Raw genomic sequence first — 26078 nt, 5'->3', positions numbered from 1 at the left:
GCACTCTCGGATGCAACTCGTCTGGCCCCATGGACTTGTGCACGTCCAGCTTTTTAAATAGTCCCTAACCACCTCTATCTCCACAGAGGGCTGGCCATCTCTTCCCCATTTTGTGATGCCCAGCGCAGCAGTCTGGGAGCTGACCTTGTTAGTGAAGACAGAGGCAAAAAAAGCATTGAGTACATTAGCTTTTTCCACATCCTCTGTCACTAGGTTGCCTCCCTCATTCAGTAAGGGGCCCACACATTCCTTGGCTTTCTTCTTGTTGCCAACATACCTGAAGAAACCCTTCTTGTTACTCTTGACATCTCTTGCTAGCTGCAGCTCCAGTTATATTAATAAATATATTAATTTAATAAACGCTTTCACTATCAGCTCTTTCACTGTCCAGTTCTCCAGTGCTGTCCCACAATTCCCCCAAAGGACAGACAGGTTCTCCTGCAATTGATTGGGAAAGAATCCTAGAACATCTCAGCACAAAGAACCATGGGACACATGGGTCAGTGCAGAACCGGTGAGGACACAGTGATGCAGGTAGAGCTTTGCTGTGGGGATGCTCACACCCAGACGAGGCTAACTCAGGTGCCAGTCATCCAGGCTAACTCTACAGTGAAGACATAGCCTTAGTATCAGCCCCATGAAGGCTTTCAATCTAATAATGCTTTGCCTTCCCAATGAGGCTCTTGAAGTGCTTTCCGAATACTAAAAAGTCAAGCTGCACAACATCCATGTATTGTACTCATTTTACAGATGGGCAAACTGAAGCTTTATCTACCCAAAGTCACACAGTGAATCAGTGGCAGAGCCAGGAATATAAACTAGGGCACACACAACTCCCATTTACTTCAAGATTATCAGGCCCCAGGATTTCTGACCCCCAGGCCTGTACTCTAACCGCTACACAGCGCATTTTAAAATCAGTTTGCTCAGGGCCAGTGCAATGATTGCAACACAGGGAGATCTGAGCATCAGAAAAGCTCGTCCTGAGACGCTAGCTCTTACGTTCAAGGGGTCTAGCTCCCACAGTCAAGACTGACCTAGGGAAAGTAGCAACAAAAGCCAACAAACATCGACAACATTGTTCATGGCACTTTTATGGAATAGGCAAAGATAATAACATTGAAGGCACAAGCCTAATATCATTCACAATATCTATTTTACTATTTAACGTACCGTATAAAACTCTTGACTGGCAATCTCTGATACTTGCCTCCTGTCAAATCTGTACCATTTTACTTGTGAACAAGTGTTTTAAGGTCTGACCTCCTATTCTGTGGTATCTCAGTTGGCACTGCTGGTTTTCACGTGATCTTGTATGCATAGTTTCAGCTACCGCTTAACCTGTGATCAGTGTATCACATGACAGTCATTGCTCAAATTCCTTTCCAGTATAATGGCAGCCAAGATAACAGAATTACACCAGGAATGAATTTAGCTGATTGTGTTAATCTTATTACCTGAATATATGCTACGGGGCCAAATCTGGGTCCCATTGAAGTCAGTGACCAAACTCCTATTGTCTTTAATGAGTCCAGAATTAGTCTTGAAGCCTTAACATCAAAGGAGTAAAAGTTAGAGAGGAAAGAAATATAGGCCAGGCTACACCACTGTAGGATCAGGTGGCAAATTCACTCACTCTTTTATATTTAGCACCTTCAGCTAGTTATGTCTTTATACTAGTATGACAACTACAGTAGCATTTGGTTTTCCCAGGCTTCCTATCACTCAGCAAAGGAAGAAACAGGCATGGGAAGAAAGGATGAAACCATCCATAAGAATAAATTGCAGCATCTCTTTTCTTTCTTTTGCCCCTTCTGCATTATGCTCTTGGTTGGTGTATACCTGTCTCCAGCGAATGAGGATTGTTACTGTACTGAATCAATTCAGTGCACCATGGAAGCCTTTCTGTATCTATTCCTTCCATTCTTTCCTATGTCTTTTTAGGGCAACACCAAGATACACTGAGCCCTTAGACCATAACGTCAGGTTAGTCTCAGGGGCAGTAGATACATACACTACCAGGTATATCAGTCAGAAGCATGATACTGATTTGACTCTACTGGTTTTTGATCAGCGGTGTTTTTACAAAACCATGCTTTTGTCTAAGGTGTTTTCAGATGCATTAAAAATATATATTTCTTTACTCTCCTTCTTGTACACAGTTTGCCGGTTTTTATGCTTCCTGGCTGCCTCGCAAACCCTCCAGTTCAGTTGCAGCTTTGGGTCCTTTTGTTGCTGAGCGCCCTTTGCGGCGGAACTCAGCTGAAATCTCTTCAAAAGACTTTCCTTTTGTTTCTGGTACTTTAAAGTGTGTGAATAAAACGAAGCCGAAGAGCAGAACGGCAAAGGTCATGAACACATAAGGGCCACACAGATCCTGTAATGGGAAAAATGAAACCACAGTGATGAATTAATAACAACCCCATGGTTTCCTTATCATTTGTATTGCAAATGTTAAGATTTTCAAAGCAATCTAGAGAGATTTAGACACCCATCTTCCGTTAATTTTAATGGAAGATATGTGTGTCCATCCCCCTACACTGTTTTGGAAATCTCAACCAATGTTTTGAGGGTGTCTGTCATGTGCAAGATTTTAGGAACTTTTCTTACTGCAATGTACTGGAAACACATTCCAATGATGAAGTTGCAGGTCCAGTTGCAGAATCCAGCTATGGCTATGGCGGCAGGGCGGGGCCCTTGACTGAACAGTTCAGCAACAATAAACCAGGGGATTGGTCCAGGCCCGACTTCGAAGAAAATTACGAAGAGAAAAACTGTGACCATGCTCACGTAGCTCATCCAAGCAAAAGTGCTCTATAAACAGAAGTAAGTAAAAGTGAATTCACAACATGAGTATAGGTTTCCAATACAGTCATCTTTCATCACTGTTAATTTCTTGAATTGTTGAGCTGCTGCAGAAGTTTCTTTCAGTTCAGACAAGCTGGGTAAAAGCAACAGACATCCCGAATTAAACTTGTAATGGATTAAAGGCAGCAGGCCATTTACTGATCTCAGTTACACTGGGGTAAATCCAAAGTAGCTGCATTAACATGAGCTGAATTACTCTGGGTTCACATCAGTGAGAAGAAGTGCCTGTAGACTGCTTAGATCCCCATCCACTGACCCAAATGCAAGTTATATCCCTATGCATCACCTCTGGATGTGATCCACTGAGCCAGATCCTTAGTTGGTGTAAAACAGCATAGCTCCAGTGAAGCCAATGGAGTGATGCCAGTTTTCACCGGATGAGGCTTTGGACCATAAAGAATCTGAGTCACAGGGAATCTAAGGGTATGTCTAGACTATAAATTGGGGATATGTAATTGTAGCACATGTAGACATCCCCAAGCTAGATTTAATCCATCTAGTACCAGAGCAGAGAAGCCACGGCGGCGTTCAGCATGTGCCAGCCACCTGAATACCTACCCAGGATCCCAGGGGGGCTTGTTTAGCCCCCACTGAAGCCCCAGGCTGCTATAGCTTCACTCTTATCGGTACCTAGATTAAAGCTAGCTCTGGTGCCTCTACGTGTGCTGCAATCAGAGCTGTGCAGCGCACATGTACCCTAAGCAGGTGAAACATATACTGATTATATTTGCACTATGGCACCATAGTCCCCTGGCACCATAGACCCCTGGCACCATAGACCCCTGGCACCATAGTCCCCTGGCACCTAGTCCCCTGGCACCATAGACCCCTGGCACCATAGTCCCCTGGCACCTAATCCCCTGGCACCATAGACCCCTGGCACCATAGTCCCCTGGCACCATAGTCCCCTGGCACCTAGTCCCCTGGCACCATAGACCCCTGGCACCATAGTCCCCTGGCAGCAGCGTGTAGTGCATGTGCAGCTACACACCACAGTGAAAAGCAAGGCGCATCCATACTGCAGGGCGTAGCTACATGTGTCAGTGAAAGGCTCTGGCGGAGGGGTGGAAGCAGAGAGAGATTCCAGCAAGGGGGAAAGGCTCTGGCTGGCTCATTTCTCCTCGATGGGGAAAGGCAGCGGGACACTACGCTGCTCAGAATAGCTGGGTAAAGGCAGAGGCACAGCTTGGGCAACAAGAGAACGGGTATGGTATGTGCTTGCATACATGCCCACACCCTCCAGGCATGTCTTTATTCTACTTGCCTAAGCTGCGCCTCGCTAGCTACACCGCTATGTATACCTGTGCTAGGGGTATATAGACTGCATGCCACTGAAGGAAGTGTGCAGTGTAGATGCACCCATTGAGTGGCCAGAGAGAGGAGAGTAGCAGAGGAAGCAACTACCAGGAGAGTGTAAGAGGGTGTTTATGAAAGAAAGTCACCTGCTACTTTACATCACATCTTATTTACATGTAATTTACACCAATATTTTAGATCTCTTACACTCAGATTCTGTTAGGCTCAGAGCGTGAAATCCTGACCGTATTGGTATTAGTGGGAATTTTGCCACTGATTTCAATTGGGCTAGTATTTCACTCCCTTACATTTACACATTGACAGGTAAGATTCATAGCCTTATGCATCACCTATGTATTTGGCTGAGTGGATTTACTCTAGTTTAACTGAGGGTAGAATTTGATTCCAGATTCCAAAGCACAAAGTCACAAAGACATATATTTGATTAATTTATTGGGACAAATTCTGCCCTCTAGCAGATACCAAATTCTATTCTTATTAGTGAGGAGAGAATCTCAAATGGTTCAGAAGATCCACCACCGAAATGTACATTCCCCTCTGAATCCCCCTATAAATGTATTCTCATGTTATAGCCTGTTCCTAATTCCAAACAAAGGTTCCCACCCCAAGACTCAAAACTGCAAGTACAGGGACGAGAGACAGGACAGAACCACAATGCTTAGATTCACTTCTAGAAAAGGTGCTTCTACAAAGCATGAAGGTATACAGTCTGTGGTTGTGGCTGGGGCTTATAATAAGAATATAGGAATTGTCATATTGGAGCAGACCATTGACCCTGCAAGTCTGATATCCTGGGTCCAGCAGAGGCTAGTGCCAGATGTTTTAGAGGAAAGTGAAAACACAGGCTAACTGAGCACTGCCTGGTGTAGTGAACAATTCCTTCCTAACATCTATAGTGATCAGCTTATGTTCTGAAGCATGAGATTTTATTATACCTGCCATAGTGTGCATAACTGTCAATGTTATGAAATGTCTTGAAATTAGCCGATGATTGTACTACATGGAAAGTTCTTAAATGCACTCTCTGAAGGACTGGTCCATTATGGTAGAAGTTCCAACATTCTCAAAGCTGTATGGGGTTAGCAAAGCAGGCATCAGAGTTTACTTATGTTGTGTGAGATCATCTCACAAGGCAAGGTGTAACATGTGTGTGTGAGCTGGGAGTTCATCATGTGATTTGAATGATGCTTATGAAATTTTGCATGAGGGAGGATTATTTTCTGATCTCCTTATCTGAAATAAACTTGCAACATACTCAGTGTTAAATAGAGTCATTGGCAATATGTTTGTATGCAAACAGACAAGAAACCAAACCATGGAGTGAAACCAGGGAAAAAAAACAACTCACCAGGAGCACAAGTCCAATTGTCATGGCTACGGCACTTGCTAGCATACCTATCAAACCAGCAATAAAGAGGGACCGTCTCCCTGTTTTCTCCACAAGGAAGACCTGTAGAAATTCATGATGTATATTAGGCTTTATCAAACCTGCAGTCTTCAATTAGTAACACATATATAAAACCTACATCAAGTCCCCTTCCAGGAATTGGTCCTCATAGATTATAACAGCCTACTACTGCTATCAGCTAACGGTTTTGCTCTTTTAACTCATGTGTTAGAGCTTTGCACTTAGGTACTGAATGAAGATCCTTAATTTACACTATGATGATATCTGCTGGTGGAGATTGTTAACCAGCTACTGCACAGAGCAACATAGCAAAGGACAATGCAAATCCATGGATGTGCAGAACTCACATATTCCAAAGACTAAAGGTATCTCCGCTGCTTTCTCACACAGGTTATTTTCTATAGATTCTAACCTTCCAATTTGAAGAAAAAAAATCAAGACCGTTCTTATTCTGGTGATTGTCTTCCCAAAGTAAAGTGATTCATCATGGAATTTTTGTATTCAGAGACAGAGGCTTTGTCCATATTGGAGTAGATTCTAGTCCCCAGTGCAAACCCCTCGTGTAGATGTAGTTCATCAGTTTAAATTGTGGCTGGCATGAATGCAGCTTTTCTTGGTTTCAATTAGGATTTTTCTCTGGTGAAGGTGCCCCAGTGATCCTTTACATTTAGCAACCCATTGAGATAAGTGGAAGAAGCTTGTACCTCTTTTGGGGATATTTTACTAGTCTGACCTTGTCTACATTGGGGTTTTTAATCCACCTGGATACACGGTACCAGTGCAAATTTCAAACCGGGGTAATATGCACCAGACAAGTCATGGCTTACACTAATGTACCAGGTCTACTCTAGGGTTTGCGCAAGTGCAGCTGTATCAGAGTATGTCTACACTTAAAACACTACAGCGGCGCAGCTGCATCATGCTTCAGTGTAGACACTACCTATTCTGACAGTAGTGATTCTCCAGTCGGCATTGGTGATCCATGTCCTCGACCTTCTGTCAACATGTCACAGTCTACACCAGGGGTTAGGTCAGTATTGCTAAGCCGTGGTCTACACTGGGAGGGCGGGAGATCGACTTAAGATACGCAACTTCAGCTACGTGAATAGCGTAGCTGAAGTTGGTGTATCTTAGGTCGACTTACCTGGCCATGAGGATGGTGGCGAGTTGACCGCTGCTGCTCCCCCGTCGACTCCGCTTCCGCTTCTCGCGAGCTGGAATTCCGGAGTCAATGGGGAACGCGTTCAGGGATCGATTTATTACGTCTAGACGAGATGTGATAAATTGATCCCCGATAGATCAATCACTACCTGCCGATCCAGCGGGTAGTGAAGACCTTCCCTAATAAGTGTAGTGGACTTCACACTCCTGAGAGACATAGCTATAGTAATGTAAATTCCTACTGTATATGAGGCCTCAATCTACCTACTTATTCCTGCAGAACATCTCAGGACTTGCTCCACTTATGAGTCCCTGGCTGGCCTCTCTTCCCTGTGGCCAGGAACACTACTTGCCTCCTACAGATCCCTAAGCAGTGGTCACTCTGAGACTGTTGATAAGACATGATCATCTATTTTCCTAGAGGTTAAATGGGGCTTTTAGCTCAAGCAGTTCATCTCGCTGGGTTGCAGATTGCAAATTCTGATTGCTATTCTGCTCCCTTTGTCAAGGTCCAACACAGTGCAAATGGTTTGGGAAAACAGACAGTAGGTATGTAACTGATTGACAAATATTAGGTAATATTTAAATACTCATGCTCAAAGAATTGAAGAGTAAATGTCATCAGGCAGCAAGCTAAACATGACTGTAACTGATATGCCATGGCAGTAGAACATACAAAGGGCTGTCACAGGAACTCATTCTAAACCCCTCATTTCACAATAAACTACACAAACCACCTTCTAATAGGGAATGCTGGTGTTTTTTCATGAAAGCAATTTTGTCCAGAGAGACTGGGGTGGCTTACAGGCTTGGTGATGGTAGGCTACACAGTTCTACAGCTGTGGATTGATGGTTCAAATCCACTCCTGGTTGTTAGTGGGTGAAAGTCATCTCATCATCAGAAGGCTATCTGGAGGCCTAAGGAAAATGATTTGGTTTTCTGTATCCAGTACCTGTTGTTTAAGTATCCCCATGAAAAGAACCTCAATTGGTTACTAACTGGAATTTTGTTGGCATTCTAGGCAGAAAGACTATTGATCAAATGGGCCATGAAGTTTGAACTATCCTCTTGGTCGTACAGAACATCATCTAGATATTACCAGGATGGGTGCTATATAAATACAATAGATAATATCAGAGATAAGACAGAGGTTGAGGCACACTGGCAGGGCAATAATGAAAAGCATTTACCAGTGTTCCCCACATTGTAGCTGTTCTATAGACAAGACTAGGACTCTAGAGGTGATCCTGGCAATTACAGTCTGGTAAGTCTAATGTCAGAACTGGGCAAATTAGTTGAGACAACAGTAAAGAATAAAATTGTCAGATACATAGAAGAACATAAATTGTTGCACAAAAGGCAACATGGTTTCTGTAAAGGGAGATCGTGTCTTACTAATCTGTTAGAGTTCTTTGAGGGTGGTCAACAAACATGTGGACAAGGGGGATCCAGTGGACATAGTGTACTTAGATTTCCAGAAAGCATTTGACAAGGTCCCTCACCAAAGGCTCTTATGTAAATTAAGTTGTCATGGGATAAGAGGAAAGATCCTTTCATGGATTGAGAACTGGTTAAAAGACAGGGAACAAAGGGTAGGAATAAATGGTAAATTTTCAGAATGGAGAGGGGTAACTAGTGGTGTTCCCCAAGGGTCAGTCCTAGGACTAATCCTATTCAACTTATTCATAAACGATCTGGAGAAAGGGGTAAACAGTGAGGTGGCAAAGTTTGCAGATGATACTAAACTGCTCAAGATAGTTAAGACCAAAGCAGACTGTGAAGAACTTCAAAAAGATCTTACAAAACTAAGTGATTGGGCAACAAAATGGCAAATGAAATTTAATGTGGATAAATGTAAAGTAATGCACATTGGAAAAAATAATCCCAACTATACATACAATATGATGGGGGCTAATTTAGCTACAACTAATCTGGAGAAAGAGCTTGGCGTCATCGTGGATAGTTCTCTGAAGACGTCCACGCAGTGTGCAGCAGCAGTCAAAAAAGTAAACGGGATGTTAGGAATCATTAAAAAAGGGATAGAGAATAAGACAGAGAATATCGTATTGCCCTTATATAAATCCATGGTATGCCCACATCTTGAATACTGTGTACAGATATAGTCCCCTCATCTCAAAGAAGATATACTGGCATTAGAAAAGGTTCAGAAAAGGGCAACTACAATGATTAGGGGTTTGGAATGGGTCCCATATGAGGAGAGATTAAAGAGGCTAGGACTTTTCAGCTTGGAAAAGAGGAGACTTAGGGGGGAAATGTTAGAGGTATGTAAAATCATGAGTGGTGTGGAGAAAGTAAATAAGGAAAAGTTATTTACTTGTTCCCATAATATAAGAACTTGGGGCCACCAAATGAAATTAATGGGCAGCAGGTTTAAAACAAATAAAAGGAAGTTCTTCTTCACTCAGTACACAGTCAACCTGTGGAACTCCTTGCCTGAGGAGGTTGTGAAGGCTAGGACTATAACAGGATTTAAAAGAGAATTGGATAAATTCATGGAGGTTAAGTCCATTAATGGCTATTAGCCAGGATGGGTAAGGAATGGTGCCCTAGCCTCTGTTTGTCAGAGGGTAGAGATGGATGGCAGGAGAAAGATCACTAGATCATTACCTGTTAGGTTCACTCCCTCTGGGGCACCTGGCATTGGCCACTGTTGGTAGACAGGATACTGGGCTGGATGGACCTTTGGTCTGACCCAGTATGGCCATTCTTATGTTCTTAAGACTATAAGCAAGAGAACTTCAGTCTCCAGGACTCAGTTTAACAACTGACACAAGTTTTACTTTTGCAGAAAACACAAACCAGTAGAGGTTCATGATTTGTACAGAACCAGGCAGAGTTTTCATTCTCAGTACATTTGATAGTGCAGTTTGTACTTTGGGACTTGGCCTTGCAATCATTTCTCATGCAAGTAAGTATTTTTCCTGTGCATAAGGTTTGCAGGATCAGCTCTTTGTGACTTTCTTGGCTCCACAACTCCCTCCAATACCATGATTAAATCTTTTTCTTATAATCAAATTATAGTGAGTTTTCTTTTGACTGGGCTATCAAGCTATCTAACACAGAGATATTTACTTACGGCGATAACTGTGAAGACAGTGTTCACGACACCAACACCAATGGTTGCATAAACTGGTTGATCAACTCCTGCTCTTACAAAAATGTTTGTAGAGTAGTAAAAGATCTATTGAAACAAATTAGGATGAAAGGTTATACCCCACTGCAGGTGGAAATTTCTGTCTTCGAGGGAAGATTTGCATTTTCTTGGCTGAGATTTGAAGTAATTACGATTTGTTTTTCCAACTATTTTTTAAACAGTTTGTTATAATAATTAAGGTTAGAAATTTCAAAGGAGCCTAAGGGAGTTAGAAATCCTACTGAATTTCCCATCTTAAACCACTGAATATATACATTTAAAAAAACAAAAACCCAAACCTGCTTTTCTGCCATATAATTCTGGGTTTTCTCTTGAAAGCCAATTCGCCAGAATGGCAAGCTTCTTTTGCATGCTAGACAAACCTCTTAATATGGCTGATTTTTTAAATTAATTTTTAATACACTTTCCTTCATTAGAATAATTTAAATGTTTTCCTTTCTCTCCAAAGAGAAGGTGAATCCTTTCTCACTGATGTAGAGATAGGAGGAAAAATGAGTAGGTCACCTACTCCATCTCCTCTGCCAGTGCAGAATTTCCCCTTACAGTATATTGTAGGAAGAGAGGAAGAATGGTGCAGTAATTAGAGCACTAGTCTGGTCTTTGGGAGACCCAAGTTCATTTTTTTCTCTGCCATAGATTTCCTGTCTGACCTTGGGCAAGTTACTTAGAGTTTGTGTACATTGCAGCTGGGAGCCTCCCAGCCCTGGTAGAGATTATGGCCAGAAGGGACCACTAGATCATCTAGTCTGACTTCCTATATAGCACAGGCCACCAGCACCACCCAGCATCTGTACACCAAACCCAACAACTGAAATGAGACCAAAGGAGGTCACATGAGACTAGACTGTCACAGGCAGAGAATAGGAGGGACAGACCTGCTCCAGTGCCTGAAGCCCCAGCAATGGCCGGGAAATGAGTCAGTGAGAGCTAGCACGCTACAAATAGCAGTGTGGACATTGCAGCTCTGGTGGAGACTTGGGCTAGCCACCTGAGCTCAGACCTGGGGGTTCTGATATTTGCCATCCGAGCCACAATGTCCACACTGCTTTTTTTTGTACAGTAGCTTGAGCAGAAATAGCAGGAGCAGGGCCGGATTAACCTTTTGTGGGCCTGGTGCTAAACATATTTGTGGGCCCTCATGAAGGCAATGGAGCATGGTGCGGGGAGGTTAGTCCCCGGAGCAAGGGGCCAGCCAGAGGCAATGGGGCATGGCATGGCAGGGGAAGCACCGCTCCACCCAATGTGAGGGCACTATTTACAAACCGGCAGTTGCCAGATGCACAGTGGCCGGCCCGGCCCTGTGCTGCCAGTGTGCCCATTCCCCTTGGGAGTGGGCCCATGCCACGCCACACAGCCCTCCCGACTTCCTATGGCCAGATCCCACCCGGACCCACTATACCCAGCGCCCCCCCAGACCCACCCACAAATGCACATGCCCTGCACAACACCACCCCTGCCCACATCCCCACTACAGCTGCCCACCACCCCCCACAGAACCCCCACTCCTTAGTGCCCCAACACACACAGATCTTCCCTGCCCCTTCATAGCCCAGCACCCCCCCAGGCTCTCCACAGACTCCCTCCCCCAAGCCCTGCCTACCGGCCACACTCACTGGCCCTGCTGGAGGCGACTGTGTCTGCCAGGTTGAGCTGACAGCACAGCCAGGGCTGGTCCCAGGGCCAGGAATTGCTCTGGCCCCTCGGGAGTGGCGCGATCAGCCAGGCCAAGGTCTGCCCCAGTCGGGGTCCTTCAAGACGCACTTGCTTGAAGGGGCCCAGCCAAGCCCTCTGCACTGTCTCCCCCTCCACCTGGCTGAGACTGGCCAGGCTTCTGCACTAGTCCCAGGCGGCTCAGCTCCGGGGAGACAGGCGGGGGGCTGCTCAGGTGGTGGGAAGCTGAGACTGCCCGGAGCTGGAGGTGCACTGGGGTTCAGCCAGGGGGCAGAGAGGAGCAGGGAGTGGGGCCAGGGAGCGGAGAGGAGCCCTTGGCTAGCTGGCGGGCAGGCCGAGAGGAGCAAGTGGTGGCCGGGGGGAGCCAGCAGGGTTTTGGGGCGCAGTGCAAGCGGAGCAGGCCAGAGCCCCTTCTGAGCATGGACCCAGCTCCATGGAGCCACTGGAGCCATTGTAAACCCGGCACTGAGCATGAGTGTCTACCTAGGCTGGGAGGCTTGCTCCCAGCTTCAGTGTAGACATACCCTTAGTCTTTCCGTGCCACCGTTCCCCATCTGTAAAATGGGGATAGCAGCACTGCCCAGGGTGTGTTGTGAGGATAAGGGATACATATATTAAAGACTGTGAGGTGCTCAGATACCATGGTGAGTAGGGCCATATTAGTACCTAACATATATTATGCAATCTGATTTTCAGCAGAACAGGCTCATATATACACCCATTTGATTTCAATCTGCAAATACTGAAGGACCACTGTGGCCTTAGATGTTCCTTACAGTACTGATCAGTATCAATTCTTTTAGAAGGCAAACTCACTGCATTGATTCCTGAAAACTGCTGAGATATTTGAACCATCAGTGCCACAATGACTGGCTGCCTGTAACTGGAAGAGCTGAAAAGCTTCCTGATGGAGACTTTCTTTTCACTGGCAGCTTCTTGTTTTTCCTTTTCCATTTCGGCGATCTCTTTCGTGGAGTCACAGTCTCCTCTGAGCCTTTTCAAGCCTCAAGGGAAAAAGAACATGCTTTTATCTCAAAGTAAATATCAAAGGACTGAGAGTGCATTAACAACCAAACCATTCCAATCAATACCAGGATAAGGACAGATCAAAACGAGAATTAACAATACTGTGTACTTGAGCTGTTCCCAAACTATGGTCTGTGGACAACTGTTGGTCTACGAAGCACCTCTGAAGTACTCAAAGGCTGTACAAGTCTTGCTCCTCCTCTCTGTTTCCAGTTGTTTCCTAATGTGGATGGCTCTTGTTTCTTGTAGAAAAAGCTGGAAATAGAGAGGAGGAGCCAGCCACACTGCATAAAGGCGATTGCTATTGTTGTCACACACAATGTGCAATTGCAGGTGGCATTGGAAAAGGAGGAGAGGTGTCCATGAGATGCAGTTCCACTAAACATGGTTCATGATGGCATGTTAGTCTGATGGAAAATGCTAATTCATCAAACTGAAAATGTTTGTAGCCAGAACAGGTCAATTACAACAAAATTTCATTACAAAAATTACAATGAAATGAAGCGATTCAATAACATTTTGATTCTTTGTTTCAAAACAACTTTCTGTTTAGAAATTTATTCATATTATAAGTTATAGCCATAGATTTTCCTTGAAATACTGAAATATGGACAGATGGTCTATTCTAAAGTCCATGGAAGTCATTGGAAAGACTCCCATTGACTCGCATGTGCTTTGGGTCAAGCCCAGAACAAAAAGTTTAAACAAGTCAAAGTCAAAATGTTTCATCAGTTGACCTGAAAGGACTTTTTTTTGAACATTTCATTCTGTGGAAATTTTTTGAAATTCTTTGTTTTCATGCCAATTCAGCATGTAAACTAATTTCAGAATGGTGGGATTTTCCCGAAACCTGAAATTTTAGTTCCCACACAGCTCTGAACTCCATTAAGATGTGTTCTGCTCTATGCAAATTTTGACTAACCCTGGCTTAGTAGATAAATAACAACATATGATGGGGTGTGCATTTTTCAGTGCATAGACACACATATGGTGTCTATGGCTCTCAGTCCAACAAGGCTCATACATGGAATGGAATAAAGACCCACAGCTATGCAAATGAGTTACCCAGGCACTGCTCCAAGCAACCAGAGTGTTTTATTTTATGTATGATTTAAAAACGAAACAGAATAGATGTCTTACATTTTTTAGCCTCCTCCACCTTTCCTAGTTTAATGTAAAGATATCGAGGGCTTTCTGGACACAATAAAAGCAGGAAAAACTGAAGAAGAGCAGCAGCACCAGATAGACCAAGAAGTAGAGGCCACATGTCATCACTGCCAAGCAGAAAGTCTAGTCCAAGGATCTGAAATTATGGAGATGTGTTAAATGTATCAGACAAAATTAGGTTGTAAAACCAGAAATTCTAGACTAATATTGAACTTTCAAATATCAGCTGGGAAGGAAGTTGGAAGCAAATAGGAGCTCCCTATCCCAACAGCTTGGTTCCATAAATTATGGAACATATTTGTAATGGACAAACTAACAAATGGCATGAAGCCTTGGACAAGTCATGTCAAGGCCCTGTTTAGATGATGGACCAAATTGTGGTGCTCTTGGTCACTGTAAATTTGGAATAAGTCCATAGACTTAAGTGAAGTTACTCTATATTTACACCAGCATAGCTGACAGTACAATTTGGTCTTCTATGCCCTGGTCTGCACTAGGACTTTAGGTTGAATTTAGCAGTGTTAAATCAATGTAAACCTGCATCTGTCCACACAATGAAGCCCTTTGTTTCGACTTAAAGGGCTCTTAAAATCGATTTCCTTACTCCACCCCTGACAAGTGGATTAGCGCTTAAATCGGCCTTGCCGGGTCGAATTTGGGGTACTGTGGACACAATTCGACGGTATTGGCCTCCGGGAGCTATCCCAGAGTGCTCCATTGCAACTGCTCTGGACAGCACTCTCAACTCAGATGCATGATTGTTTGCCGTTGCTCTGACGCAGGGAGGGGCGACTGACGACACAGCTTACAGGGTTGGCTTACAGGGAGCTAAAATCAACAAAGGGGGTGGCTTTACATCAAGGAGTATTTCAGGCAGGACTTCACGGAGGGTTCCAATAAGAAATGGTGCACCTAAGTTATTGTTCTTATTGGAACAAGAAGGTTAGTCTGACCTCTGATTGATACATGGCTAGATTTACCTCGCTGCACATTCTCTGTGAGTGACTGCAGTGTGACCTAGAGGAATGAGTCTCCTAGACGGAGGGTGGGGGGGGCGTTTGCAAATGAGTACAAAACAAATCTGGTCTATTGCTTGTTTTGATACACTCCATCTATCTTTTACATCTTTGGCTGGCAGCAGACGGTGCAGAAGGACTGCAAGCCATCCATATCTCATGGCTGCTCGGCAGAAGATGGTACAATAGGGCTGCTAGCCATCCTCATCTCTTGCCTGCCCGGCAGAAGATGATGCAATAGGACTGCTAGCAATCCGTATCACCTGCCTGCTTACCATAAGATGGTTCAGTAGGACTGACTGCAGGACTAAAGAGAATGACTTGATCAAGTCACTCCAAATTTAGTCCCTGCACCCATGTCTGCCCAGGCGCTCCTCATCGACCTCACACAGGTGACCAGGAGCACCTCGGATATGACGATGATGGCTACCAGTCCTATTGCACCGTCTGCTGCCACAAGGCAATGGGTTGCTGCTGCTGTGTAGCAATGCAGTACCGTGTCTGCCAGCACCCAGGAGACATACGGTGACAGTGAGCTGAGCGGGCTCCATGCTTGCTGTGGTATGGCGTCTGCACAGGTAACTCAGGAAAAAAGACGCAAAACGATTGTCTGCCCTTGCTTTCACGGAGGGAGGGAGGGAACGGGGGCCTGACGATATGTACCCAGAACCACCCACAACAATGTTTTAGCCCCATCAGGCATTGGGATCTCAACCCAGAATTCCAATGGGCAGCGGAGACTGCGGGAACTGTGGGATAGCTACCCACAGTGCAACACTCCGGAAGTCAACTCTAGCCTCGGTACTGTGGAAGCACTCCTCCGAGTTAATGCACTTAGAGCATTTTCTGTGGGGACACACACACTCGAATATATAAAACCGATTTCTAAAAAACCGACTTCTATAAATTCGACCTAATTTCGTAGTGTAGACATACCCTTAGTTTAACTACACATGGGTATCTGGCACAGTTAGGAGTGCTTGTACTGTAACGCTGTTTTTTGTTGGTAAAGTAGATGGGACAGTATGATTATAGAAGTATCTGACAGCCTAGGGACAGAATCATTGATGAAACTGCATAATTCTGCAGCTACACCATGAATGGAATGCCTGCTGAATCAGCGCATGTGGCCAAAATTAAGCCCTACTGTAAATAACTCAAGAAAAATGACATTGTTTTCTCCTCAGACCTTGTTCTCCTGGATTCTTGTATTTTGTAAATGGGATGTTCTTAGGAAAATATATAACATGAAAAAAATATGTTACAGAACAGTCAATTGGACCAAAATTTGCCTACAGAAATACATGAGATTCTTATTGCTTTCAGTGGTGACAGTTTATGAACTTCCAAAAGTACAGTTCTGCACTTTGAGTGAATTCTTTCCTATGAAGTTCTGCTTTCACCTTTCTTTGCTCTCTCATCAGACTCACAATGAATAAACAAAAACAATGAGGAGTCCTTGTGGCCCCTTAGAGATTAACAAATTTATTTGGGCATAAGCTTTCGTCCAATTTTAACGTGCCTGCACCTATGTCCTGAAAAGCTCACAAAGGGCCACAGTTCATTCAACCTTCAAAACTTACACTGTGTGATGGCTAGTTATCAAAGTCACAGTCACTAACACAACACAGTGTGAATTCTGAAGTTGCAATGTGCAATTTGAAATGTGCCTTCAGAAAATATTCAAGCTTAAAATTTGCTTTTTGTGTGTGTTTGGGCTCAAATGCTATTGAAAAGTGAACACCAAAGGGTTGTAAACATTGTCAAATTGAGATTAGGTTTCTAAACCAAATAAATATTGGCAGACGTTTTCTTTTCACCGTTTGCCGAGCTCTTCTCACAATCATGACCAAGGAGGGATACAACACTGATGTTGCAAACAGTGAATCTATTCAAGCAGGTTTCAGAGTAACAGCAGTTTCCTAAAAATGCACAGAGTGAAATTCTTTGGCCTGTGATATACAGGAGGTCAAAGTAGACAAACATAATACCCCTCCTAATCTTGAATTCTATGAATCTTCTGGGACAGGAGCCATGCCAATTTCCATAGCCCAGGCTTTAGCCCACTAAGTTTCTTAATACTAGGTATTACATTCACAGTGTTCAACTTCAATGTGAATGACAGTGTATGAAGCCCTTCTAGGGAAGGGGGATAATTTGCCGTCAGTAGTGTTTTTCATCTCTTGGGTGTAAGTCATTTTATTAGGAATGATTTAGTATCCAGGAAGGAGGTGCCATAAATCACCCCAAATTTCCCTTCAGCTTGCTAGTGGCATTTTAAGAAGGAGCCCCTGTCAGTATATCATTGGTGTAACCCAGCTAGTTTAAAACGATATCACTCAGTGCTTCTGTGTACCCTCTTACGTACCTGGCTGATGAGAATACCCGTGACTATAGCAAGCTGGTGCAAAGTTCCCAGGGCTCCTCGAAGGGCTGTAGGTGATATCTCACCAACATACATTGGAACAAGTCCTGACGATAGCCCTGAAAAAAGCGTACATATGAGTTACTGTAAATGACCGCTCAGCAATCAGCAGAAATAGCTCACCACAGAACGAATTTGGGCTCAATTCTGTGTGATCCTGAGCACCTCCTGCAGGGTTATGAGTTCCCTCCATGCCCATTGGTCAGAACAGAAGTGAAGAACTCAGCACTTGGCAGGAACTGTTCGTGGAAGCCCCAATTCAGAAGGCCATTTAAGCAAGTGCTTACATTTAAATATATACATAAGTGCTATCCAGAATAAAGAAACTTTCCTGAATCAGGACCAGAATCAAGCTCTTGTTTTGGGTAAATCTGTTTCCAATAGATCAAGATTCACCATTTTTCTCTTCTGGGTAACCAACTTTTGAGCTATGTTATTTCAGGTCGGAGATCCCTCCTAAGATCCCTTAGTCTGACTCATAGGACAATATTCAGATGTATTGTACTTACATCAGTAACCAGAGATAAGGAACTGATTAAGGGAGAAAATGTTTTTCTTGAAGGTAATTCTTTTTTATTGATCTAAAATCTTGTATTTCCATGTTTATCTTCCAGATTATAAGCACTACAGGCCAGGGCTGCATTAAACAGCACCAAGTACATCAGTGCTTAACAAATAATTAATAATAATGAACTTGACCCAGGAATATGGATGCAATAAAACCCCATTCATTAAGATACAGCTCACTGAAGGTAGGCTAAACAGCTTCTGGTGGATATAAAATAAACTCAATCCTTGCTAGGGCTGGTCACAATTTTTTCAATAAAAAGATTTTTTATTGTAAAATGGGATTTTGTCAAAAACGAGAGGTTAAATAGTGAGATGGAGAGTAGGGGACCCAACATTTAAAACTCACCTTTTTTTAAAGGAAACATTTTTCATTTAGAAAAATTTAATTTATAATGTTTGTTGTTGGAAAAAAAAAGGAGGGGGAATTGAGAACAAAATGAAAACTTTTGTTGAGCTTTCAAAAATTTTCACAAAGAAACCTCCCAAGGTTCTGATGAGCTCTACTCCTTGTAGTTGCTGTGGAAACTGGAAACTTCTTAGCTAAATGGACATCATGGCCATAATTTCCAACTTTGTTAGTGATGATCACTGAACCTCTTTTTGACAAAGCCAATTTGTTTCTGTAGTTTGACATTTCTGATTTAATATTAATATTCTGGATAATGAAAAATGGGGCCAAATCTTCAGCTAGTGTAAATCAAAGTAGTTTACTTGAAGTAAATGGAGCTGTGCTGATTTACACTAGCTGACAATCTGACCCATGACTTTTAAGTCGGCAGAGCTCCCATCATTGTGAATTTGGACTTTTCTCCTGTGCATAATGGGAAGCATTTGGAGTTTCTTTCCCAAGACTGAAGGCTAACATTATCAAGGAGCTAGACCACTAATAACTGAAAACACATGGGTCTCTGCCTTATTTATTTTTCCTGCAAAAGAGGAATCGTGGCTGTAGAAAAGGAACCTAGGGGATCTGCCTGTGGAGTGTCACGGTTCAAAAGGCAGCTGTAGTTTCAGGCAAAGAAGCACTTTAAGCTGTTTTAAGAACTTACCTAGAAAGCCAGCAGAGCCAGGGGCTTTTGATGAAGTTCTGAGTGCTACTAGTTTGGTAGGTTTCTTCTGTAGAGACTGGAAGGTCCAGCTCTTTAATCCGGCCTTGACTTAAACGGGTTTTTGTGAAGTTTTGAAAACATATCGTTTGTTAGAATAAACACTCCATGAGTGCAAAATTTGTGCTCCTTGTATTTGAATATTTTTATAATATTTAGTCAACCGAATCCTCCTCAGTCCTATGGAGCATCGGATTCTTAATGTTAGAAACACCTTTCACACTTGTTCTATATTTTTTTCTTGTTTTAAGGTAACAAAAAAGTTCAAAAAAGAACTAGATAAATTCATGGAGGATAGATCCATCAATGGCTATTAGCCAGGATGGGCAGGGATGGTGTCCCTAGCCTCTGTTTGCCAGAAGCTGGGAATGGGCAATAGGGGATGGATCACTTGATGATCATCTGTTCTGTTCATTCCCTCCCTCCAGGGCACCTGGCATTGGCCACAGTCGGAAGACAGGATACTGGGCTAGATGGACCTTTGATCTGACCCAGTATGGCCGCTCTTATGTTCTCACAAACTAGCAACTGATCTGATTTATTTAGTTGAAAGAAAAACCTGCCCATTGGTATGCTGTGGAGTTGTGTTTAAAATTTAAATGAAAAGAGATCCCGCTCTTCTACTTCAAGTGAGTCACCTTCCATTTCCCAAGGTCTTGGCATAAACATGAGGTTCCATTTGTGCTGGTTAAAAAACAAGTCCCCTCACTCAAAGTTTCTTCTTTATGTTTTGCTGCCATTTTGGTGTGCACTAGCTTAGTACAATGGGCTTATCATGGCAGCCCACTGGGAATACACGTAGACAAGCAAGATTTTAGAATTTGCCTTAACTTACCACAGTACAGCCCTGTGATTGCTCTCCCAGCTATAATAAGGATGTGAGATGGGCCAAATTTTGCCAGCCCCATGAGGAGATTTCCAATGATAGAAAGAACATTCACAGCCAGCATGGCTTTCACTCTGCAATTCATTAAGAAGAAAACTACATTGGGATAGTAAATCCAGCACTGAATTCAGTTACACTTTAGATATTCTGAAGTTCCAGGAGTAGTCCCATGCTCTTTACATAGGCCTTATTAATTATTATTATGCATTTCTGGATATAAATTCAAGTAAAGTCACTATATTTTCCAATATAATTGCATCTGTACTGCCAGGAATAATAATAAATAATAATAATAATAAAAAAGACAATTCAAATTACCATATGGACAAAAACTGGCCCAATTCTGAGGGCTACTGAGCACTCTGTGTGGCATGCTAAGTGCTCAGGGAGTTAAAGGTACTGGAGTTACTCCATATTTATATCGGTGTAACTGAGAACAGAATCTTGCCTTAAGTTCTGAATCAATGTCTTGTTCACTAGGAGTACTGCATGCTTAGGGCCTACTGATAGTCTATGGGACCTGAGGGCACAAATCACTACACACAATCTGAACTCAAAGCAGCAAGCCACCATCACAAGGGAAGGACTGGCCCATTGTTTTGCCATTTACTTGATTTAATTCTGGATTAACTTCCCTGCTATTCACATGATTTGCTTTCTGTCAAAACTACTTTGCAAAGATGCTGCATGTATGTTTCCCTGGCACTTAAATGAAGAAATACGCCTAGGCATAATACAAATTATAATTATAATTACATTATAATACAAATGGAGACCAACTGTCAGTGAGTTAATCAAAGCTAAAGGATAAAGAATAATGACTATGCATATTGAAAAATGTATGGCAGAGGTACAATCAGAATAACTGAATGGCTAATGATGTCTAATATACATCTTGTACAAGCTCTTTTCACATATACTGTAGTCTCTTTTGTTATGGGGGAAAAAGGCTAGAATTAAAACTGTTCACCTCTTTATTTTCTGAAGTGATAAAAGCTACAGGTAACAATAAAAAAATCAGAGTTATAATTTAGGATTTTAATAAAGCAGATTTTTCCTATTTTACAGTTTCAGTAGCCATGTTTTGGAGGGTTCATTATTTTTTTTCAAGCTGGAGAAAATAATAGAGAAACAATTTCAGGAGAGGTGTCTCCACGTGAAAATTCAAATCTAGTGGCTTAAGGTTTAATCACTGGAAATGAATAGGAAAGGATTTTTGCACTGAGTGCTGTAATACAGTTTGGAGACAAAAGTCTGATTTTAGTTCTAGATTAGGCTTTCGGTTTGTGGACACTCCTAATCGTCAGATAAGATATTGGGCCAGATCCTTGACCCTAGGTCTGGCTCCTTTGTGCTGTTCTGGCAGCTCATAGCCAGTTAAGATGGCTTTCTGACTGCAATCTGAGGATTTCCTGGGCCATCTCAGCTGGCTCCCATTCCCTTTCCTAGTCAGTGTTTTCTGGCTATTTGTCAGTTTACAGAGATAGAGTGTTTCTCACCTGCCTAGCTTGTCTCCAATCCATCCAACAGCGAAAGAGGAAATCATGCCACCAATGGCAAAAATGGACACAGACAGGGACCAATACAGAGTCAATGTACTCTTGCCTACATCCAATTCTTCTAGGTCTGGGAAGATCATATTTCCATTCGTGTCTGTGAAATTCATGGCACTTCTGTCAATAGGGGCAATGCCCAGCACACGGCTGTAATGGGCCTCTATTACCTGCAGTGAGAAACGAATGCATCAGTTCTTTTGCTTCTAACTAGCTAAGCAGCCTTCATTTCCTAGTCAGGGTTTTTCTACTTTGCAGCCCATAAAACCCAGTATCACAAGGTAGCTGGTCCCTGTGGGCAGACTAAGCCCAGCGCCCCTGGACCAGAGTAGGTGAGCACAATCTAGCTAATTAAAGAGGGCTGGGCTACAGCTGAGACTATAAAAGCCTGCATCCTGTGGAGGGAAAGCCACCCTGGAGCAGAGCTAACTCCTGTGCTGGATCCCTGGAGCAAGGGCAAACTTTTTGGTCCGAGGGCCGCACCTGGGTATGGAAATTGTGTGGCGGGCCAAGAATGCTCACAAAATTGGGGTTGGGGTGTGGGAGGGGGTGAGGGCTTTGGCTAGGGGTGCGGGCTCCGGGGTGGGGCCAGAAATGAGGAGTTCAGGGTGTGGGAGGGGACTCTGGCTCCTACATGGAGATGCGGCCAGGCAGCTCTGCTGCACGCTGTCCCGTCCGCAGGCACCACCCCTGCAGCTCCCATTGGCCATGGTTCCCAGACAATGGGAGCTGCGGGGGCAGCAATTGGGGTGGGGACAGTGTGCAGATCTTAGCTCCCGGCTACCCCTATGCATAGGAGCCAGAGGGGAGACATGCCACTGCTTCCGGGAGCTGCGTGGAACAGCCCCCGACCCTGCTCCCCAGCTAGAGCACCGGACTGGGGCAAGTTCCAGACCCTGTTCCCCAGCAGGAGCTTGAGGGCTGGGTTAAAACAGCTGGATCCAGCCTGTGGGCTGTAGTTTACCCATCCCTGGGCTAGGGGCTCAGGGAAGCAGCCCTGCAGCTGCCGTGCCAGAAAGGGAGTCGAGTCAACTGATGCCAGGTAGCTGCCAAGAACTGAAGTGCCAGAGATCCCTGGAAGGGGTGACCATGGGGTTGAGGGCAGAATTAAGACTGCTTTCTGTTTGTTTGATAACCTCTGTTAAAGAAATAAACCCCCTTGCCTGAGCCTGGAGCTGTGAAAGCTTCTTGGGAGAAGCCCAGCTCAGTGACAGCCTGGCTCTGTAACATTATGGGTGAAATCCTGGCCCTACGGAAGTCAATGGGGTCAGGATTGCAACCTATGAACACAAATGTGTGTTTATACCAGTATGGGGAAAACATGGCTGTGTTCACACTGAAGCTTTATTTTACAAGAGAACCACGCGTCATTCACGTTTGCATGTCCACACCTATCAGGCTACCTGACTCTGATAGTTTCAGTGCATGCTGGGAAACCTGGGTCGTTATCCCATACGGCCTGGGTAGGGGGCAGACCGCTGGGAGGACACAGCTAGAGGGTGGCGGGGACATCCCGGGTGTGAACTTAGAAATTCACTTGCAGCTGTCTCAGGGATTATTCTGTTACTACAGTCCTATTCTTCCGCAGGTTATTTACCCGATTTCAGACTCACATTGTGTGCTTTGCTCGCACTTATATCATCTGACCAACAGCTTCAAAACCTTTTTACTGTCTCTATGGAAATGATGGTAATGAAAGCAATGAGAAGTTCATCTTAATGGCACATGCTTTTGTTAATTTATTGGTTATTATAGATGAAGTCTTTGCGGGCAGGGACTGTTTTCCTGTGCATTTGCAGAGCACCTGACCGGGGCTCTGGGGCACTAACACCATATAAATAATAGTATAGCCATGAAGCAGGGCTTATAAGTGCTGCTGCAAGTCACGGCCTGTTTTGAAAGGAATCCTATATGCTGTACTTGCCCTTTGAGGAGCGTTGATGACACCAAGGCTGTATCCATACTGGAAGAAGCCCAGCACTGCGGTGAAGACAGAGAGAACCAAGGTTCCTGTGAGGTGCTAGGAGAGGATTGCGAAACAGAAAATGGTGTCACTTTTCTCCACATTTCTGCCATATAAACCTTGAACACGTTGGGATGGATTCTGCTGTCACTGAAGTCAGGGGGTTTGCATGAGTTTATGTGGGAGCAGAATTTGGCCCATTCTGTCTGCACTGTCCTAGCAGTGCAAAGCAGCATAACTAGCTGGGGGAGGATTTTTTCAGTGAGTGTAAAGCTGTTGCAGTAACTCCTTCATGCCCCCACTCTTGGCCTTCCTGGTGTAAGGGCATGTCTAGGAGAAAGGGAGCGTATCCAGTTTCTGGTGATTCCCAGGTGCCAGAATGATCCCATGGGGTCATAGGTAGTTGGGAGTAGGGAAGAGAAATCCTGAGGCTTCTTCAACTTATGCCAGACTGATTGCCTGCCGGTCCCAGTTTCATAATGCAGCCAGAAAGCCAGTGGAAGGGACATAAGGGGGGGCATATTGGGGGTATGCTGAGAGGAAGGCCTGTGGCCAGCTGTAACAGCTTTTGGAGGGTCCTTTCAGTCAGGTGTAGCTTGGAGCAGCCCTGAGATTGCTCTAAGTTGCACCAGAGAACAAAGCAGCAACCAGCTGGGCTCAGGATCAGGGGGATAGAAAGGTGGCCCACCTGCACCACATGTAATTAAGGATTTAGCCTGAAGATTTTATGCCTTTTACCATGATGACTGAATGGCACATTGTATATAAGAGAAGGTCTCTTGAAAAGAATTCATTAAGGAAAGATCCGGTGAGCACTCACCACTCTTATTGATGTCAAATATATCATTAAATGCAATTCATCTCATGCTCAAGTCTAAAATATGCTGTCCTAATTCCTGGTGCCTTTCCCCAGATCTCTTCCCGGGCCTGCCTTACAACTTAGAGCAGTGGTTCTCAACCTGTGGTCCGCACACTATGTCTAAGGGGTCTGCAAAAGACTTCAACTGAAAGACGTTGACTGAACAGAATTCGTCTATCCATACAAACAACAGATTTCTAAAGGGGTCTGCACCTCCATTCACCATTTTTTAGGGGTCCGCCAATGAAAAAAGTTTGAGAAGCACTGACTTAGAGGACCCTGATCTGCTGGACAGCAAGCTCAGACAGTGCGTTGCCTTTCAATCCTATCGCACGACCACACGGAGGAATATGAGTAGTTGGCTGCTCCCCTGGTCCCTCTGTTGGAAGGGAAAGGTGGCCTGATCTGTAAGTCACTCAGTATATGTAGAGGCCTCAAAAGCATGGTGCCCCAAGAAGTTGCTTGTGTAGATGACTGGCCTGATAGTTATTTCCCCTCTTCAGCATGAAATCCTCTAGGAATAGGAGCTTAAGGGTGGGAAAAGAGTTACTGATACACCTGCCAATAACTGGTTCAGCATGGGAAATGGGAACTCTGCTGACTCTACCGTCATGTCGAAACAGGAGATTGTAAAAGCAACAATAATAGCGATCCCTGAGGATGACGTTTGCTGGCTATGGCAGGACGTGGGCAGGGAGATCGGAACATCCAGGGGGTTTGCAAGGAGGGGAAGTCTTGCTGCTTCCCCTGCAGATCAAATTCCTCAGTCTGGTCTGATCCTGCTGCCACTGAGGTCTGTGGCAATTCTCTTCCTCCCTCCTCCCCCCCCCCCCCGCCCCGATACACACACTATTATGCTGAGCACCCTCAACACTATTGAAATCAGTGCGTGCTGAGGACGTCACATCATGCAGGATTGAGTGCTATAAGAGGTAGTTCTTGGTGGAGATCCCATAAGCTAGTGAGTGCCTCTTGGGAGGTGCTGAGTGCCCTCGATGCCCATTAGCTCCTTTGCGAGTTGAAGGCAAACAGCATCTTTGAGAGGATGCTCCCTACATTAACTGCACATTTTGGGCATAAAGCAATTGGGATTTTCATTCTACTCACCAGTGTGAGCAGAGACTGGCCACAAACAGACTCTCTAAACAGATTCCTCTGCACAAGAAATATCCTAAGGAGCAGTAATTCAAGTGCCTCTTTAATAAGTTTAAGATATAGTACATAAAGTTTTAAAAAGCATGTGTTTAATGTGATGGGCTCAGTTCCTCAGTCTTTACTTAAACTTAAATCCTACTGAAGTCAGTTGCATCATCAATTATGCAAAAATTGACCAAAGGCGGCACATTTTAGTAAAACATTTGGTTAACAGAAATGATCCTTTAAAAAAGTTCTAAGCAGGTCCCAAACATGGACAGTTTCTTGCTATGAGCAATCAATAGCTCCCCAACTCTTTGGTATGCATTCCCCACTAAGCAGCCTGACACTGGCACTGCAGTAAAATACCAGAGAGTCAGTTTTACCTTTTCTTCTTGCATTTTACTAGCCTTCTCCATTCTGTTGGTCTTGCAGAGGATTGTCTGGGTGCAGTCCTTTCCCAAGCCTTGAGACTCTTCCAGACACTGAGAGAGTACTTATATCTCAGGTGTAGGAGGAGGGGCAGTTGAAAGGAGACAAGGAGGGGAGGGTTGGGGGAAAATGACTTGCAGTCAGGAAGATGGGATTAATCAACATGAATGTTAATGAAAAACCCAAAATTCAGCAGCACTTCAACACCGCTTAGCTCGGAACAATAGTAAAGGATAAGAGATCTGAAGAACAAATCAACAATTTGGAAACAGAGAAAGGGATCAGAAGATATGGTGAAATTTAAAATGCCACACTTCTCATTTTTCTATCAGTCCAGCTT

The 26078-nt window shown here is 44.0% G+C and overlaps 1 protein-coding gene across 1 annotated transcript; it reads right to left on the bottom strand.

Annotated features, from left to right (window-relative positions):
* Nucleotides 1-1074: 1074 nt before the first annotated feature.
* On the bottom strand, nucleotides 1075-25801 carry SLC2A2 (solute carrier family 2 member 2). The gene is made up of 11 exons (XM_084639000.1): nucleotides 25693-25801; nucleotides 23275-23370; nucleotides 21297-21520; nucleotides 19747-19871; nucleotides 17179-17294; nucleotides 13768-13930; nucleotides 12418-12605; nucleotides 9853-9957; nucleotides 5534-5635; nucleotides 2611-2814; nucleotides 1075-2377 (listed from the first exon to the last, which is right to left on the bottom strand). The coding sequence occupies exons 1-11, from the start codon at nucleotides 25723-25725 to the stop codon at nucleotides 2174-2176; spliced, it is 1560 nt and encodes a 519-aa protein (XP_084495126.1). The 5' UTR covers nucleotides 25726-25801; the 3' UTR covers nucleotides 1075-2173.
* Between the last annotated feature and the right edge of the window lie 277 nt (nucleotides 25802-26078).

This window comes from Lepidochelys olivacea (genome assembly GCF_965140295.1).
Source record: "Lepidochelys olivacea isolate rLepOli2 genome assembly, chromosome: 9".
Classification (NCBI taxonomy): domain Eukaryota; kingdom Metazoa; phylum Chordata; order Testudines; family Cheloniidae; genus Lepidochelys; species Lepidochelys olivacea.
This window is presented reverse-complemented; position numbering and strand designations above follow the sequence as displayed.